At 39.1% G+C, this 19,126-nt stretch overlaps 1 protein-coding gene across 1 annotated transcript in view; it reads right to left on the reverse strand.

Annotated features, from left to right (window-relative positions):
• Positions 1 to 516: 516 nt before the first annotated feature.
• Positions 517 to 19,126, reverse strand: part of LOC139714698 (uncharacterized) — a gene marked incomplete at its 5' end in the record, with an annotated part of 41,347 nt that continues 22,737 nt past the window's right edge. Inside the window, 9 exons of the mRNA XM_071626371.1 lie at positions 517 to 1,166; positions 2,434 to 2,659; positions 3,060 to 3,178; positions 5,553 to 5,661; positions 6,261 to 6,396; positions 6,912 to 7,070; positions 8,866 to 9,121; positions 9,955 to 10,120; positions 11,106 to 11,392. Coding sequence (XP_071482472.1) covers positions 943 to 1,166; positions 2,434 to 2,659; positions 3,060 to 3,178; positions 5,553 to 5,661; positions 6,261 to 6,396; positions 6,912 to 7,070; positions 8,866 to 9,121; positions 9,955 to 10,120; positions 11,106 to 11,392 — 1,682 coding nt within the window. The remainder of the gene's footprint in view (positions 1,167 to 2,433; positions 2,660 to 3,059; positions 3,179 to 5,552; positions 5,662 to 6,260; positions 6,397 to 6,911; positions 7,071 to 8,865; positions 9,122 to 9,954; positions 10,121 to 11,105; positions 11,393 to 19,126) is intronic.

The raw sequence follows: 19,126 nt of genomic DNA on the forward strand, positions 1-19,126 counted from the left end.
AACATGAATCCAGCAATGCCACTGGTCAGAGCAATTGACTTGCTACTCATTTATTGAAAAGGCTTTGCGGTTACATCTTTCTTCTGGATAAGAATCCAAATGAATGTATAAAGATCTAGCATTCACTCAAAAAGACCTTCTTGTCAACACGCTCAGATTTTACATGACCACCTGCACATATAAGGCCACACAATCACACGGACACTATTGAAAAGAACACTTATTATCTTCTACCTCACAGAATAAGTTTGCAATGGCGAATTGTTGATCAAATAAATCATCCAACAATTGTATTGACAGCAATGCAGTCTAATCGTAAGCTATATCCTCAACTTATAATAATCTTAGTTGGCTGTTTGCTGGGAGGGATACAGTTTTGTATACTAATATTCATCTGCATTTCTAGTATAGCGCTGAAGTACTCCTGATGGGTGCTTTTGTTTTAGACAGAAAGAAGAGTGAAGACATGAGGAGAAACAGAAGGGGTGGGAAGAGAGAGAGAGAGAGAGATAGAGCATGACGTGAAAAGAGCCAGAGAAAGTGAGCTGTGGGTGGGGCATTGCCAGCGGTCTGCAAGACAGCAAACATTGTTGCTGTGCCTCGTCGATAGCGCCGGCAGCAGTCTCGTCGAGAGAAGACGGAAGGAGCTGGACAGGAGCCCTCCAGCTCAAGAGATGCCTCGCACTCTCCTCCGCTTTGCGAGCAACCGATGGCAACGGCGAGCGCATCCCTCCACGCCAGGAAGTGCCGGCAAACTGCGAATCCCGACCCCGTTACTCTTTTCCATCTTCAAGACATTCTGTGCGCTCTTGCTCCTGCCCCATACCCAGGATGCATTCAAAGGATGATGTTCTCGAAATGCCGTAATCCTTCATTCATCTCTCCCTCGTCTCGAATGCCACTCTAGCGCCCCGGAAAGTCGGCGTCGTGCGATGGACCGCATCAGTAGTTTGTGGCTCCGGACACCCACTCCTTGGGCGGGTCCCTCCGTTTGCTGTCGATCCGGCGGTAGAAACAGATGTAGGAGTCGGCCAGGAGCCTCCGCAGATGCTCGGGGAGCTTCTTGTCGTCGGGCGTGCCCTTGATGCGGGCCTCGTCCTGCACCTGCTTCTCAAAGCCCGGTAGGTGGGTGATGATTGGGATGTTAAAGCCCGGAGTGTGGGAAGCTGTGGAGGAAGACAGAGAGAATGCCGATGACACAGCACAAATTCAGCATCCACTTAGTGACATTTACGTGAAAAACTGCAGGTGACAGAATCTGCTAAACTGCACAATAGGAAGGGCAACCTAAGCACCCTTATCAGCTGAAACAGTACCGTATGTCCCAAAAAGAACTACGACGGAACCCTCCGCAATGATATCTTTAAAAGTAGGGAATCAATCCCAATACAAATTCAGGATATGAAACTATAACTCACTGCCCACATCTTACAGAAAACCCCATTTGATTTGCTTCAGTGGTCAAAGAGAAATAAGGAATTTTGTAGAGGATGTCAAGAATCTCTTCCCTCCAAGTTCTGTCTATTGTATTCACACATAAAAGCACCGAAGTGCTAAACTTGGAAGACTCATGACATGCTTTACAACATTCCACATTTCTCTGTGACCGCTTCACCAAATTGAATGAGGTTTTCTGCAAAATAGAGCTAGGATGTTATATTTTAAGACCATGAAGTAGCATTTAGACAGTTTAATCATATAGGGTGTTATAAATGCGAAAATTTGATTGTAATTTCTTTTGGGACATACAGTACAAAGTTGTACTGGTTGTCTGTACTCCATGCAATCTTCCCACGTTTCACTTCATTGACTTGGGCATTATGGTTTTGGAGCTAACGCAACTTGGTAACAGTAAAAATATACTCCTGTTATACAATGCATAATGCAAAATTGATAAGGACAGAAAGAGATAAAGAGGCAACTTCAAATGGCATTCAAACAAGCAGACATCAAATATACAAAAAATCCAAGATGTTGAGACACTGCGACTAAAACATATGAAGAAAAAGGAGAATAAAACTAGGAAAAAAACCCTCAAACAAATTTATTTGTACACATCCATTTGCCCAATCAATGAACAGGTCAATTCATTCTTCACAGCAAGTAGCTTCCACACATTTTGGCAAACAAATATTGATGAATATTAACATTAAAATAATATAAAATTAAATATACATATTAATAAATATCAACATCAGCATGCTATGGATAACAATATCAATATGAACACTATTATTAATAATATTATTATAATTACTATTATAATTACTACTACTACTACTACTACTACTACTACTACATTGTACCACTACTACTACTACTACTACTAAATGAATATCAGTGTAAATATTGCGCATACACAGCAAGATCAACATCAAATGTGAATACATCAATGTTGACTGAGAGACAATGCTAGACCAGGTCCTTTCTTACCATCTCTATCAGCCATGCTGTCAAAGAAGACCCATTGGTCCGACTGGGGCTCCGCCCTGACAAAGGCCACGTAGTGGCTGGTCTGTATGCAGACCACGGCAAACAGTTCCATCATCTGGGGCTGGAATAACGGCTCATGGGACTCCAACTCTTGACTCAGTGACCGAATCTCTTCACTCACAGTCAACGCCTTCTTCTTGTGATGTGGCTTACTGCGCTCGTGAGTCTGAGAGACATTAAAAATCAAATAGAGTATGCTCACTAACTCATCACCCTGACAACCAGTTGCAAGAGAGATTTAGCAGACAGTACTTCCTCCTTTGGAATTTGACCTTCACTCACAAATGTTATCTGTGAGGGCTTGTTTTTTGGCAGTTCAAAGTCACATGATATGCAAAACAAGACAAAAGAAATGAACTATGACAGGGAAAAAGTATTGTACAGATCATGAACACATGTGATGGACAATTTCTAAAAGAGCTGCATTACAACAGGGAGAGATTTTTAATCTGTTTAAATTGAATACCAATACACTAGGCAGGATGCAATACCGTGAAGAACAAGCAATGGGTACGTTAACTTCAAATGGAGTAGTATGATGCCTCTTAAGCTCTCATCTCACTCACCATAATGAAGCAGGATTCGCAGAAAGATTTGATGAATTCCTCACAAATGCCGACATCCGGCCGACAGTCCCGGCACTCCAGGGTCGCCAGCTGCCCGCAGATTGTGCACTGACGTGGGTCTGAGAGAAAGTAAGAAGTATGATCACATTATTCAACAAGATTTGACATTTAAACAACTTTTCTGCATTGGCCCTCTTGATCACCAGCGTAATGTTTTCTTATTCAGGACTTGTACAACATCATAAAAAAAAGGTTAAATTCATGAATGACAAGTAGAGTGACAGAATGATGAAGAAGAAGAAAAAAACTAGAAATGTCGCTAAGGCGACTGCTATGCCTCCGCCATAATGCATGATTCTCCTAATAGGTCTATAGTACATGTGGACAATGCATAATTACATTTTCACAATATTGGCAAAATATTGAAATTACATGTTTGTCACAAATGTGTTGAATGTTCACCTTCCTTTACCTAGGTTTAATTAGATGAATAGGAGAGCATGTATTTGGGGATTCAAGGACTTTAACTTGACTTTGACCCATTCATAAGTGTATGAATACTGTAATTTTCAAGGTATGGAGAAAAAGTGTAATTTCTGTATTGAAAAGTACACTGTTACCATTTTCTTTTGGTCTTTGACCCTAAAATTCATAGGATAATCACTGTCAGGCAGAACATGCATAAATATGTAGTAAGTTTCAAGATAACTTGAGCCACTTCTGAGATATGGAGGAAAAAGTTAGTTCAGCACTTTCCCTTGATCTTTGACCTTTTGACCTTTGAGGCAAACCCCCCCCAAAAAAAAAAAAAAAAAAGAGAGAGAGAGAAAAAGAAACTTTCCAGATAATCTAGGTTATACATGCATATACCAAGTGTAAAAAAAAATTGCTGGCATTACATAAATATGAGGAAAATGGTAACAATTTGAAGTGTTGCACTTGACCTTCGACCCCTGACCTTGACCTATGAACCCTAGATTCTCTAGATAATAACTGCCAGTCAGTAAATGTTTATATACAATGTACTATGTGCCATGAAGATACCTTGAACAATTTCCAAGGTACGGAGAAAAAAAGCGAAGTTTTAATATTTTAACTTGACCTTTTGACCTTTGACCTTTGACCTCATGACCCAAAAACTTTCACCAGAGAATCTTAATTGGGTAATACATGTATACACTAAGTTTCAAGAAAATATCTTCAGGCATTGCATAGATATGGAGGAAATAGTGAAATTTTACGTATTTGACCTTGACCTTTTGACCTTTGACCTTGACCACGTGCACCCAAAAGTTGATAGGCACAACTTCACCCCCTAATACACATACATGCCAAGTTTCATTAGGATACCTTAAAAGGTTTTGATAGTTACCCTGTCCACAAAATTTATTACGGACGGACGGAAGGACGGACAGACGGAAGGACGGACGGACGGACGGACGGAAGGACGGACGGACGGAAGGACGGACGGACGGACAGACGGACGGACGGACGGACGGACGGACAACCCGAAAACATAATGCCTCCGGCACCACTTTGTGGCGGAGGCATAAAAACTCATCAAAATGTGTCATATTCATAGCAAGTGTCATCCCTTTATCTCAAGGGAGATACATGTATCTCTCTAAAAGACAAATACATTTTTGTCGGAAACAGAGGGCAACCATCCTATTCATATTTCAGGCAAAATGAGATATATGTAAAATGTGAAGACCGTTCGGTAATTCAACCAGAGAGGATGTTGCAAACTATGGAAAAGCTGCAGAATTCACACAGAAAAGTGATGCTCCTCGTTCAGTTCTCCTCATGATAATTATTTTGCATCAAAATGAAATATCACTTTTATCACTTTATCTCAACAGTTACAGTTTTGCAACTGATTGACAAATTGCCCTACATCTAACGTAAAATCTCGACGGAAGAATTTAATGAATTTGAATAATAAAGCAGTACCCGCTGCCTGCTATAAGGATTAGAACAAACACTTGCTGTTGGGTGAAAGCTCGGTGGTCTAGTGGAGATGACGCCTGCCCGGTGATCAGGAGGTCGTAGGTTCGAATCCTGCTCGAGTATGTACGCCCATGATTTTTTATCATGGCTACTACTGAAACACTGATCAAATCAGTGCTTATTTATGTCGATGTAGGGCAATTTTTCAATCAGTTGCCATGAAAACATCTCGATGGAAGAATTTCATGAATTTGAGTTACAGTTTTTTCTTCAAATTCTGTACCTCTGTCTGTTTGATCTAACAGATACTACTGTCTTTCTCAGGCAAAATTAAGCTCTGAATAAATGAAGGCAAATATACACACAGGAAATTTTTGTTTCATTGATTCACGCAAGCAAAAACACTAAAAAGACAAACAAACAACAAACAAACAAACAACCAAACAGACAAACAAACAACAAACAAACAAACAACCAAACAGACAAACAAACAATCTAATCACCTATCTAACAATCTAACAAAGGGTAAGCCTTTCCACTTACAGTTTTCCAGCAAGTCTGTGATGTTGATGGTGAGACTGGGCAGGATGCGCTGGTACATCTTGTAGTCCTTGCCGAACCGGGGCATCTGGACTATCAGGCAGTCTGGAATCTGGGACCAGAGAAGGCAGACAGAAAGTGCAAAAAAAATTTAACAGATGGCAAAGTCAAGCATATGTATAGGGACATACAACATGTGTATGTGTACCTCATGTGTACAAATGGAACTGTATAATATGCGAGCCATGCAATCAGTTGTTGCCGTTGGCAATGCCCTGAATGCTACAGAAAGTTAAAAGGCTTTTCATGTGTATATCATATTCTCAGAGTAAATCTTTTAAGTCTCTTTTAGAGGCTGTTGCAGGAGTACCCATATATTACTAACTGCTGCAAGATTGTTTGGTCACTTCCTTTTTACCAAGCATGATATGCATTTTCTAGGAAGTTGGGTCTATGAAACAATTTCTTTTCTTTGATAAATTCCTGATTTGACTCCTGGCTACTCATATTCATTTCTCTTTTTCTGTGGAATCAAGTAGGTCTTTATTGTGTGCCGCATCCGATGTTCTGAAAATGTTAGAAGCTCACAAATAAAACCAGAAAACAAGGTATAGAAAAATACAGAAGGAAAGAAGTCACTTATAAGTTTTTCTTAGTGGAGAGAAGACGGATGGGAGTTAGAGTAAGCATCATTTATGTTGCCATGGTTACCTCCACAAACTTGAGCTCATTGTCCAGAAAGGATTGGTGCAGGAGCTGCTCCACGCGAGGCAGATCAAGGGAGTCATTCTTGTCCATGAAGATCTGGTAGAGATAGTGGGTGTCGATCTCTTTAGTGTCGCCATGTCTGTGAGGGAGGAGATTTTCAATTCAATTCAAACTTTATTTCATTTTTGGGAAAGAACATACACATTTCACTTCCTTTGGTAACAGAAAATAAGGTTTCACAAGTAAAACAAAGTACAGTGTGAAGAGTATAAAACAATTGTGGAACCTTGTGGTAGTTATACGTTGTCATGAAATCTAAAGTGTATCTAAATGTAATAACAATACGCAATTTTCAAAAAAATGGAGGGACCCAGTAAAAAGACAAAGATTGAAGAATAGTCAGATAGTCAGACAGACACACAATGAGATCAGAACAGAGAGACAGGCAAAGACTACTGATAGACTATCATGTACATATACTCAAACAAAATAACATTAATTGAAATCTGCATCAATAGAATGATTCTTCATCTTCATCATCATCATCATCATCATCATCATCACCATCCTCATCATCCTCATTATTCTCATCTTCATCATTTCCATCTGCATTATATCCTTCATCAGCATTGCATTTGTGGTTCCCATGGTTACCTGGTTTTGAAGAGAGGCTGCGACTTGAAGACATCCTTCAGCAGGGTGTGGATGAATTCCTCGGGGTCCTTCTCCTCGTTGGTCAGCCCTGGCAGAAGGTTCAGCTCGTCCAGTTTGAGGCGCAGGTTCCGGACACGGTCTGCTCTCACAAAGCCATGCCTTGGAGGGAAGAACAGGATCATTTAATTCCATTCAGTTCAAATAAGTCTTTATTTCCAACAGCACATTTTGGTTGATACAAGTCCAAGGAAAAATAGAATGTATACAACAATAGATACATTTACGTAATACATGAGAAACTAATGTTCAAAATAATTGTGTTACTGGAAAAAGAGAGGCCCATGTAAAAGACAACAGTTAAAAACAGTTCATAAACCGCGAGGCAAGGGGTACAATCATAAAATCTCCGTCAATGATAACTCATAGTCCAAAATCACACATCTCATTTGAGTGTGTAGCCAAAGAATGGCATATTGTTTCGTGGACAGCAGAGCCCCTTAACAAAAATGGCATGCCATGCACAAAGCATATTGAAAAAAATCTTTAGAACCTGTATTGCATCCTACGCATGAAGATAAAATTGACTTGACTCTGGCAATCTTATGATGTAATTCAAATCTTTTTTGTAGTCATATCTACCAATTTAATGTTGCTTTAAATCATGACTTTCACAGCATAACAATAATAATACAATAAGATGTAATACTTATGAGTTGAGTTTTTGGAATGGCAAGTTTGGTATGAAATTGAAAATGAATATCTTTTCTTTACACAATCATACATTTATACACAATGCCAGCATTCCAGATTTTCCTGTTAACGATGAAGAGGGACATACCCAACCTTGAATATTTCCTGTGTTCAGTAATAAAAGTGAGCTGGACACTCAGGAATTTAACAATACCATACATACACACATACATACATGTACATATGTATGCATAAATATATGAATATATATATATCTATGTTTATGCTTACATTAGTGCGTACATGTATATTGTAAACCCAGAACATATTTTTTTTGGGGGGGGGGGGGGGGTGGGCATTCAAATTGTGCAAATTTAGCGAGAACCCATATTTGTGAAATTAAAATGCACACAAAAGTTCTTGTCTACACTACATGTATATGCACTGAATGCCAGTGGCAATTTGCAAAAATTTCATGCTGCTAAAAAGGCTGACAGCTCCTATTCGTGATAATCTCATGTTAAGAATATTTGTGACCCGCTACAACAAAAGGATCCAAAAGTCGGGAAGGATAATTTTCTGAAAATGGCATGACATTATTCCCTTACTCTTCTAATTAAATTTCATATATAACACAACTCATAAAAGGACTCGGTTGCGGAGATATCGATGATTTTGTTAGCGCATGTCAAGTGGTTGAGGAAAACGCCTTCAAAGTTTTCCTTCCGACGCTATCATGATAAAGGGGAGGCAAGACAGTTTCCACCGCTTGACAATAGAGGGTATGCTCCTAGCAACGTCCGTGATGTTGATTCAAGCTTAGCACCAGCGGTCTACGCACGACCAATCAATAATCAGGATGCCATGCACTGACCAATAAAAATCACTCCCTCGTTGCTAGGGGCGGAGTCTAGCTGCGGCACTACATCCAAATCTTCGGACACGTTTCTGTTACGTTGAAAGTCGGAAAATCATGGCCCAGAAAAACACTGATTTCTTGCCTTTCCTTTGGTCATTTAGCTTCGAAATTTCGGCAGATGACAGACAAAACATTAGACTACAATATTGTGCCAAGAACAGAAATTTGACTGTTTTGACCAATTTCGGTGGTATGACTTTAAACTCGATTTTCTCGGCCCAGCCATCAGCGACTTTAGGATCCTTTTGTTGTAGCGGGTCACATTTCTTGTTTTACAGTATACGTATATGTACGTACAAATATAGAGTCATAACAAATTAATTTGTAGCACGTGTTGCATCTTACTTTCTGAGAGGATTGACGATCGCTTCTTTCAGAATGTTCTGGATCGCGCGAAACTGGGGAAGATCGGCCGCATCCCCATCTCTGAGGAGCATCCTGTCGAAAGTCTCGTTGAAGGAGAACATGCTGTACAGAGTGACGTCGAGGTAGCAGGAGTTCTGGTCCCCCTGGATGCCCTTGTTGCGCCCCACGCTCCCCCTGTCAAACCTCTGGGGCGAGATGTAGCCGGGTTCGATGGGAGAGTCAACCCCACCAAAGTCTGTGGAGAGATGCAGCGTGATGGGGGAAAAAAAGAATCACACACTCATATACAGAACAAATGCGCAAGAAGGGATGCCAAGAATTAGATATTTATTCATCCATGAATCACTACACAAATGGGGGAAAAATTAAACATTTTGTTTGTGTTCGTTTTACACAGATGTGCATTACTGCACTGAATGTAATCTCATTTGAGTGTAAAAATTGTTTGGGAGTAATGGATATTAGATATTTATTCTTTCATAAATCGTTACACGAATGGGGGTAAACACCCACAAATTTTGTTTGTTTTTTTGTTTTTTTTTTCATAGATGTGCATTCCTGCACTTAACGTCATCTCACTTGCTTGTAGATATTGTTTGGAAGTAATGGATGTAACGGGATATGAATTAATTTTTTATTAATTCAAAGAATAGTAATTTTCACAAAGACAGCATCATTTTTCAAATTCATTAGATTCTTCCGTCGAGATGTTTTCATTGCAACTGATTGACAAATTATTTACGTCAATGTAGGGCAATTTGTCAATCAGTTGCATCATCATTTTTGTTCTTTCAAAAAGCATCTCAGCTGCACTCTCTTCACTCTCCTTGACCTTGAAAAGACAATGCACATTTGAAATTAAGGGAAAAAACAACAACAATACGACTCACCAACACACACATGCATCCTATGGCAATACATTCCTCGTGCATTTCAGGTTTTATTACGTTATTTCTTATTGCATTGATTCTTTCTTTATTGCTCTTTTTTTAAATGATTTTTGGTTGTTGGACAGGAAATGTTCTTAATTGTCACATGTTCAACAAAGAAGAGAAATGCTGCACAAACCTTGGCTGGTCTCCCTACGGTAGTATCGATACGTGGCCTCGCCAGTCGGGAACCGTGAATCCGGCCGACACTGGGACAGGTAGAGGAATACCGCCCTCCCAGGGCGGCAGTTAAAGTACTGTTTGCCTTCGAAGCTCCCATCCGTCCCTCCAACGATGGGATCCTCCTGCAGCAGTCGTACCATACAGTCCGCATTTGTTAGATTTTGTTTTGTTTTATTTTCTTTTACTACCTGTGTCAGGTTCGCTTTGTATCTTGTAATATTTGCATGAATTGTTCTAACACCTCAATCGCTAAATATCTACTGCATATCTTCTTTTTTTTTCAATTTCAATTTCGATTTCAATTTCAATTTATTTTCATATTTTTTAATGAAAAAATACGTCAAATATAACAAATGTAATCATGAGCTTTATGATTTTTTTTTTTTAATCATGTCCAAAGTTGCAGAAAGCATCAAGGGAGCTTTGAACTTCATGAGGTGCCTCAGTTCATGACACTGAATTGAAATATAGGGCAGACATTGGAGCAAAATCACTGCATGCCTCGATCCTTGCATATCTCACAGCTTATACCATGACAATCACTTGTCTATAATTTCATTTAACCCGTTGAGGACGATTTGATTTTGCCACAACGAGCATTTCCCATAGACGTTTGCTTGAGTATACTCGGGACTCGTCCTCAACAGGTTAAGATGTGAGTTTCTGTTCATATTTTAACATCTCTTAAGATATTGCTGGTTTTACTTTGTTTTAGTTCAGTTGAGTGATATTGTCTATACTATTCTATAGTTTAGCAGTGTGCTAAAAAATTCTACAGTATGAAATATCAAATATTTTTAGCATTTCCAACCACCAAATGATAAAGCAATGCAAGATTTAAAACAAAAAGAAGACCTACAATGACAATCAGAATATGGAATGTCCAAACATCCCAAGCAACAGAGAACAAGTAATGCAAACAATTACTTAGAGAATTTTTGAGGATTAAGTAAGAAATAATGTTTAGTTCCTGCTGCTCCTATCAGTCCCAACCAAACGTGGTAGTAATAAAAATTTTGCTAAAACTTGAGATGGATTAAGATGCGTTCTCTGAATCATTGATTGCATGATCAAGTTGCGGTTAGACATAGTGTTCAAAAGACTTACAAGTTCGATGCCAGCAATCTCGCCATCCGGCCATTCGGGGACTTTCTCAATCGATCGTATGAGTCCCGAGTACGAGTTCCCACGCAGCCGGACTTCAACGACTGAGTCTACGTCGAGCAAGAGCCCCCCGTCCTCAGTGGTGGGGTCGGCGACGATGAGGTCCTTGTCGTAGCCCACGGGGCTGCGGTGCACGTCAGTCTGGGCCTGGTAGTAGACATCTTCGTCCTCTCCAGGGACAGTGGACTGGAAATCGGTCTGCTCAAAGAATTCCTTGTTGGCGGAGGCACCTGCAATTATGTCAGCATTATGGGCGGGTGAGCATTTCTCTTGCTTGTGTTCCCACATTGCAAGACACTAATCTTACATATTCGTAGGCTTCTGCAATATTTGATTTGCTCTCAGAAAAGCTCAATGACAAACACAGAAAGGATGTCTCGGCAAAGAGTATCCTCAGCGAATGATTGCTCCTACGCTGACATGCACATTTCTCCACTGTTCAACAGTCCAGGCTTGGTGGCAGACGGACTTTTGACAATTTCGATAATTTGTTATACTGCATGTGGACATGTGTGGTCCTACGTCAGTTGAGGTCCGACTACGATGACAACTGTGGTGACCACTAAGCCACTGATACAGACTCTTATGCTTCATTATGCTGAACTACACTATTGTGTACATGCTGTCCTCCCCGAGTGAAATTCCCCTTAACAATTGTCCCTCCCTCTCTCGCTCCCATAAACTGAGGTGCTTACACCACGGGAAGGGAAAGTGAAATATCGCAGACACATTGAAAGTTGTCTCAATGTCTAATAGATTGCCTTTGATGAATAACAGTCATCAATCTCACTCGCCTTGGTTTAAGCAGACATATGGCATGACAGCCTTCCTATCTCTGAGTGGCTTTAAAGTTACAATTCCACATCAAGTTGAAGGAAAGATAACTAGAGTACAGTTAGACAAACAGATTGATAGAGGTTTCATCGCATCCCATCTGAAATAAGAAGCAAATGAATTTTCAGAGTTGTGGTATCACAATCATATTTTCATGAAACAGTGATTTTTGTCACAAAAAAAAGCAAATTGGAAGTGGTGACGTCATCATCTTGCACGTCTCCCGCTGACCTGTACATAAATTTTCATAAAATTTCAATTCTTTAGTGAGAACTGAAGGAAGAATCTTTCTTCATTATGTAGACTAGTATGATAACCTTTCCATGATAACTTGTAGGGACAGGAGGTTCTAGTATACAAATAGTGACTGCTATGAGGGGCACAGTTAAAATTACGGGCCCAAGGTGATGTGAAAACCGTAACTATGCCCGAAGCGAGGCTGAGGGCATGGTTATGGTTTTCACATCACCGAGGGCCTACATAATTTTAACTGTGCCCCGAATATCAAGCAGTCATTATTTGTTTTATATACATAAAATATAGATTCCGAAATATAGATACCGAAAATATAGATTCTAGTCTCTTTTACAGCACTCGTAATCAATGCTGATCGACAGCGCAGCGCGGCGGTGGTATCATTGGTGCGTACCTATATGAGTGATCATCTACAGTATGTGTACAGTTCTAGTGTACGGGGTTGCGACTGTCTCCAAACCTATTTACAGGGCACAGTGACAGCTAGTCTCTTTTACAGCACGCTGATCGAATGCGCGGCGGTCGTATCATTGGTGCGTACATATGAGTGATCTATGTGTACGGGGTCGCGACTGTCTCCAAACCTATTTACATCAACTGTGCCCCTGCCCCGGTCACAGTAACTAAAAAAACTAAAAAAAATGATACTCCTACACTTCTTTAACTGTCTTGTATTTAATGTCTAAGTTTGATGACCGTCATTCATTACATTTCGTGACTTTCCTCGATTTGTTCAACCCATTGTGTGTTTTGAATTCCAACTGGCAAAGAAAACCTCATAGCCCCGTACACAAATGTCCAAAGTCCCTGGCACAGAAAGGGGTAAGAAGAATTGAAATGGCTGGGTGCTGTGCTTTAAAGCTAATGGTATCAATGGCACACCCACACATCAGATTTTCAATAGGCAAGGCACATGACAAAGTGACCTACGCAACAAAGTTCTGAAGTCACTTGCAGCTCTGAATGCCTTTTTAACACGCAGTGGGAGTCTCATTTCAATTAATGTATGTCATCATCGCCCTACTATTTCAAATAGGGGTTTTTTGTATCATCGATATCTGAAATTCTGAATAAGCATACATTTATGTCTCTGATTGCACATTGGTTTGTCAATTACAAGTACATTGTAAATCATCTTTTCACTTTGGAAAGATAGTGGGCGTGGCAAATGAAGAACCAAAACACATCTTGAAAGTGCACTTTGTACAGCTGGTACAGCAGTGACATTGTACAAAGGAAAGATAACTTCTCTGTACTGTCATATTTTTACTCAAGGAATTTTAGAGGCACCGTAACAATATACACAAAATTTTTTTAGTTTAAATTCAGATATTGGCAGAAATGTTATTAAGAGTGTTAGACTACCGATGACATCAAAAAATGACATTCCAACTTGATTCTCTGAATGTACACTCAGTACCATGACTCCTGATAAGAATTACACAACTTTGTGGGAAATTAATTGAAACGCTTGACCATCTGCACAGTTTCTATCTCAATATTTCTACACTTTTACACTTTAACAAGACAAGAAACCAATATCTGCCATAGCACTAATTTCCACTATCCCGAAATAAATTTTTTGCTATCAAATGAGGAACAAAATAAATGAAGTGAATAATGATGCATACACACGTTGGGATTTGACCTTGACACGACCTATCAAAATCATGCCAAGCATTTCAGTCAACACAGAGAAGGCATTCCACTCAAGGGTTACACTCTAACCCTTTACGTGTTTTGAGCGTTGACTGACTTAGAAACCCCCATAGCATTTTACATGCTGTCCAAAGTCCCCAGCCCTTAAAGGGTTAAGGGGAATCCAGTTGTGTTGTCTCTTGGTCGCCATGGATTAAGGAAGTAATTCTACATAACTAGATCAATGAAGCAGAGACGTAGAGAAACTGAAACTACCCCCTGTGCCACGTACCAATGGCCACACTCATCACGCTTTGAAATCCTATAATTCTCATCTGCCAATCAGCTGTCGAGTGGAAAAAGATAAGAAAAGAACATGTAGACAATAAAAAAAAATTCCCTACATTGTAAACTACTTTACAGATTGCGACTCCCCACACACTATTACAATTGCCACCGCCTGCCTATGATTCTCTTTAATCTTATTCACAAATATGCTTTTTCTGTGCTCTCAACCATTCCATATATATATATATATATATATATATACATATATATTTATATTATATCGATACACACATTACACAACAAAAAAGTACCCCCCCCCCCTTAATCACAATGGCATATTTTTTGAATGAATAGGTTTTGAGCACCACCACCAGAAAAAAAAAAAAATGGCAGGGGGTATTCCTAAACTTACTTTATAATAAAGTTTTGTGTGAAAATGAGACTGATATGTTTATACGCATGAGTGAGTGCACATTAACGGGGAATTCCAGGCCAGGTGTACAATGTAAGTTAGTCTGATAACAAAGAGTAAAATCTAACAAGCACAACAATGAAAATTTGAAAATGAAAATGCTATTCCTGGCCGACTACCTTCAAAATAATGATCAGTCAGATTTTAACAGGTTTTGAGACTGGGACATAAGCTAATGCATTTGATAAGAAAACTGGAAATTTCATGATTTTATGTACATACTATATGGCAAATTGTGAGGGGATGACATCGATTTACTACTTGCATTTATATTGACTAATCAAAAAAATGTTCTGTTTTCTGAAAATTAGTAAAACTTCATAATTTCATAATTTTCTTAATTTTCATCCAATTTTGATCAAACTTTCACTGTTGAACTTGAAGAGTTTTATTCTTTCTTTTCACACTATTTTTTTATTTGTCCTGGATTCCCCTTTCAAGAAAAAAATTGTCACTTGTCAAAAGTCACAATTTAAGTCATTTTGGCGAGGTCTGTGAAACAGTCTCTTGCTGGTGAATGTTTAAGTAATATTGTTGTAATATCATTCATTGTTTGACCCCCCCCCCCCCCCCATGACATATTATCAGTACATTCTAAGTAGCCTTTCTTGCTCTGGACATCTTTACAATGTGCTCACTCTTATGTTCACAAACACATGCAGTAGTATATTGATAATAATGTCTGATATAAATTCTTTCAATAATTGTAATACATTTTGCAGTTATAAGAGGGTTGAACACAGCAATTTCCCCTACACTTCTACTTACCAAACCATTAAAAAAAAAAAAAAAAGTGTCAGGATAGGTGTGAGGGGGGTTACGGGGTAGATAATAAAACAACAACATTTAAACATAAACAAGAAACAGAATGTCTCACAACCCCCCCCCCAAAAAAAAAAAAAAATATATATAAAAATAAAAAAAGAAAGAAAGAAAGAAAAACTCTTGTGACTTTTGAAAAGTGACCATTTTGTCTTTAATGTGTGCTCACTCATGCAAAACTGTACTCATCATTTTCATTTTCACACAGAAGTTCAGCAAAAAGTGTAGAAATGGCCGGGGGGAGGTTACCTTTTTGCGTGTATATGGGAAGAGATATGGGAAGCTACATAGACATGTAACATGACTCATGCTGGGCGAGGTCAATCATGGGAAATCGTCTCAGGAAACACATTAAAAACATCATAACAGCTCAAAAGCCTTACTCTCGGACGAAGAATCAATATTTATTGTAGATGCAATGAATGCAACATCACACTTTGAGGGGAATTACCACGGAGATGAATGTGATTGCAAAATGGTAGCATGCCTGGAAAAACACTGTTGATATTAATAACTGCATGATTCAAAACAAAGTTGGAGCAGTGTAACTGCTACCAAAACATTAAAATAAGATGCCAGAATGGGCAGCTAAAAATAAATGTCATGTCATACAGCTGTTAAAGTACTCAAAATCATAGATCTTATTTGTTATGGTCACAGGAAGCAGTACAAGCACAACCTATTTTGAACTGCAAACTTGCCTCAAGGGAAAAACTTTCCTGTAATATGAGGCATCCTGCTCAAATGTGTATTCACCTGTTGCAATGTTTTTCCTGCTTTGATTTGTTTTTAGAGACAGTGTTCCCATCCTGGAAGAGCAAAAAAGCCATTTTCATCACAGCACTAGGCACAGCAAATCTTAATTCAGGCAGACTTCAGTGATCATCTATTCATTTTCATTTTTATTATTTTTTTGTGTGTGTGCACAGCTATCATTAAAATCTCCAGGGCAAGCTGACCTGACCTGACCATGAACATCAACATAAACCTGCAAAAAAGTACACCCTCAATCTGAAAGGTTGTGATAATCATACCATGGACCTAGGGTTCATGATCACACCAAACATTTTGGTGCTGGCTTTCCCCGATGCAAGGCCTGACAGCACATTTTTGCACTTCTGGAAGGGGAGAGCGTGGTACGGAGACGAGTTCAGGGTTGAATAGCACACAGGCAGGGTTCGAAATTGGCGATGGTCCGCTGGCCATTGGCCACCCAAAATCATGTCGGACTAGCTAAAAATCATAAAATTCTGAAGTAACTAGTCCGTCTGGCTAGCCAAAATATTGCTTCAGTGTCACAATTGATTCTAAGTAGTCCGCCTGGCTAGTTAAAAAAAAAGTTAAGTGCGACCCCTGACACAGGTCAAGTGAGGTTTGTACTCTTGCACAATGCCATCGCCGATTGCACGGTGCATGACGAAACACTCTTCCGCTACATTCACTCATGCGCACCACATGTCTACCATGACGTGGGGCAGATACGATGTACATTAACTCATGCAATCAATCTCTCTAAATTCTTGAAAACCCAAAACCAAGTGTGGATATCCCTTCTCACTTTCAGGAAAGCATGAGCTACATGTTCAGATCAGATTACACTCAGTCTGTTTGCAGGGAGGATGAATCACTTGGGGAAAAAAAGTTATAAGATAAGACCCCACAACTGATGTCACTGTTTGTCATTACTTATGACGAAAGAATTTACAGCAGGTAAACATACATGTACAGTGTAAGTCATAGCCTCAATTTGTAAGAAAGCTCATTATTATGAATAGCAACATTGAGAAGAAAAAGATCTGAAATCAACAGTGATATGATATCAGTTAATTCATCTTCCCATATTTTGTGAGAATTTCCTTCTTTTTTTTCAGTTAATGTGCATAGTGATTTCAAGTGGCCCTAGATAAAAGCATTACTTCTGCTAGTTTGACACTCCATGACCACACATGCAATGCATGCAAAAAAGAAAAAAAAAATGAAAAATTAACTTAAATTGAATTGATGAATTAACTGACAAACATGACAAAATGATATGAAGAGAATAGTTCCGGGTTAGAAAAAAAAAAATTGAGAGTTCTACGAATTTAAAAAATTCACATGCTTTCATGAGACACTAAATACTGCTGATAATCATAAGGTGCAAATGATTCCGATTGTGTTACCATTGTCTCAAGAATTAAGTCTCCCAGTGATGGAAATCTTCATAAATTGTCTTTTTTTTTTTTCATGACAAATCAAACACGGGGAATTGTATCAGTTGCATGAACAATTGCAAAGAAGTTGAAATTCAGCAATGCGGTTACGGTAGCTAATTCATTAACCAGGAACATGATTCATGTATATAGAGGACTTTTATGGCTAAAATCAACGGCAGAGTTGTTCCGTTCAAGGATAATATCTTGTCATCTATGGCACATATCATGTAGATAAAAGTGATATATTACTGTTTTGTGAAAATCAACTCATATTTTCTGATGATTTTCTCATTTTTGTCTAAAAGTTGATTAAATTTTTAAGCTATATTGGTTTGATTTTTACTTTATTTTTTTCTTTTGACGAAGTAACTTGAATAAGAAGTGGCACACTGAAACAACAATATTTCTGGCTGTTGTTCATGCATGATTGTAATCAAAGCAATTGTACCAATGATATCAGATCATATCAACAGATGTGTACACCTGTATGAATTTATAAATTGATCTTTCCCCCCTTTCGGGTTGAGTTTCTTTGTTTATTCAACCACTCATAATTTATTTTTTGTCTTTTCCCCCAGATAAGCTGCATGGTGTCGGGACTGCCAATATTTGCACATCAAAGTCTGGGAGAGGATGTTGTAGATCAATGATATGCTCTCTGCGATTTTTGCAACCACACAACATGGTCCATGGGTATCATTGGCATTACATGGCTTGGTGGAGGTTGGGGGTACTTTGGTGCTCAAGATTTGATTGTAAGTTGTGCAACTCAGCAGTTTAACACAGGACACAAATTAGTGTGAAATTTTGAGGAAGAAAGATTTGTGGTGACACCATGTGTATGTAGTCCTTAACCGGATCGTTGTTTGGCAGAAGAGCCTAGAAAGAGGAGAAACGAAGAGGGAAGCGACATATGGGGGTTGTGAGATGGGCAAAAAGTGAAGAGTGGGAGACAGTAATGGGCTAGAGGTTGAAGTTGCACTAGTGGAGATGGTAGAGAAAGGAACACAGAGAGTGGTAAGGAAGAATAGTGTGAGAATCAAGTAGGATGTTCGGACATCGTTAGAAGGGGAAAGGTGAAATAGAAGGGAAGAGGAAGAGGAAGGTGTTGAATGTTGGAGAATCATGGAGATAGGGGAGAGCAGTGAAGATTCATGAAACCAAGAGAAGAAAAACGAAGTCGGCGAACAGTGTGGCTATGGAATGCGGAATCAATGGAGAAAGGACGAGTGTGAAATTTTGTTAACAAAATCAGACACTCTAAAAAGAAGGTTCTAACAGCAAATCCACATACCGATGAGTCCCAAAGTGGCATGCTTTACTGAGGCATCACAAGCTATTTTGGGTGAGAATTGGGATTTTGTTTCAGAGCTTCTTCTTTGTCACTTCTTTAATACATTATATGTCAATTATTTTACCTCCCTTTTATTTAATTTCCTTCACAGAAATTCACTTCAAGA

Source organism: Diadema antillarum, unplaced genomic scaffold (genome assembly GCF_040938485.1).
Source record: "Diadema antillarum isolate AM-2024a unplaced genomic scaffold, OU_Dant_1.0 seq00002388_RagTag, whole genome shotgun sequence".
NCBI classification, from domain to species: domain Eukaryota; kingdom Metazoa; phylum Echinodermata; class Echinoidea; order Diadematoida; family Diadematidae; genus Diadema; species Diadema antillarum.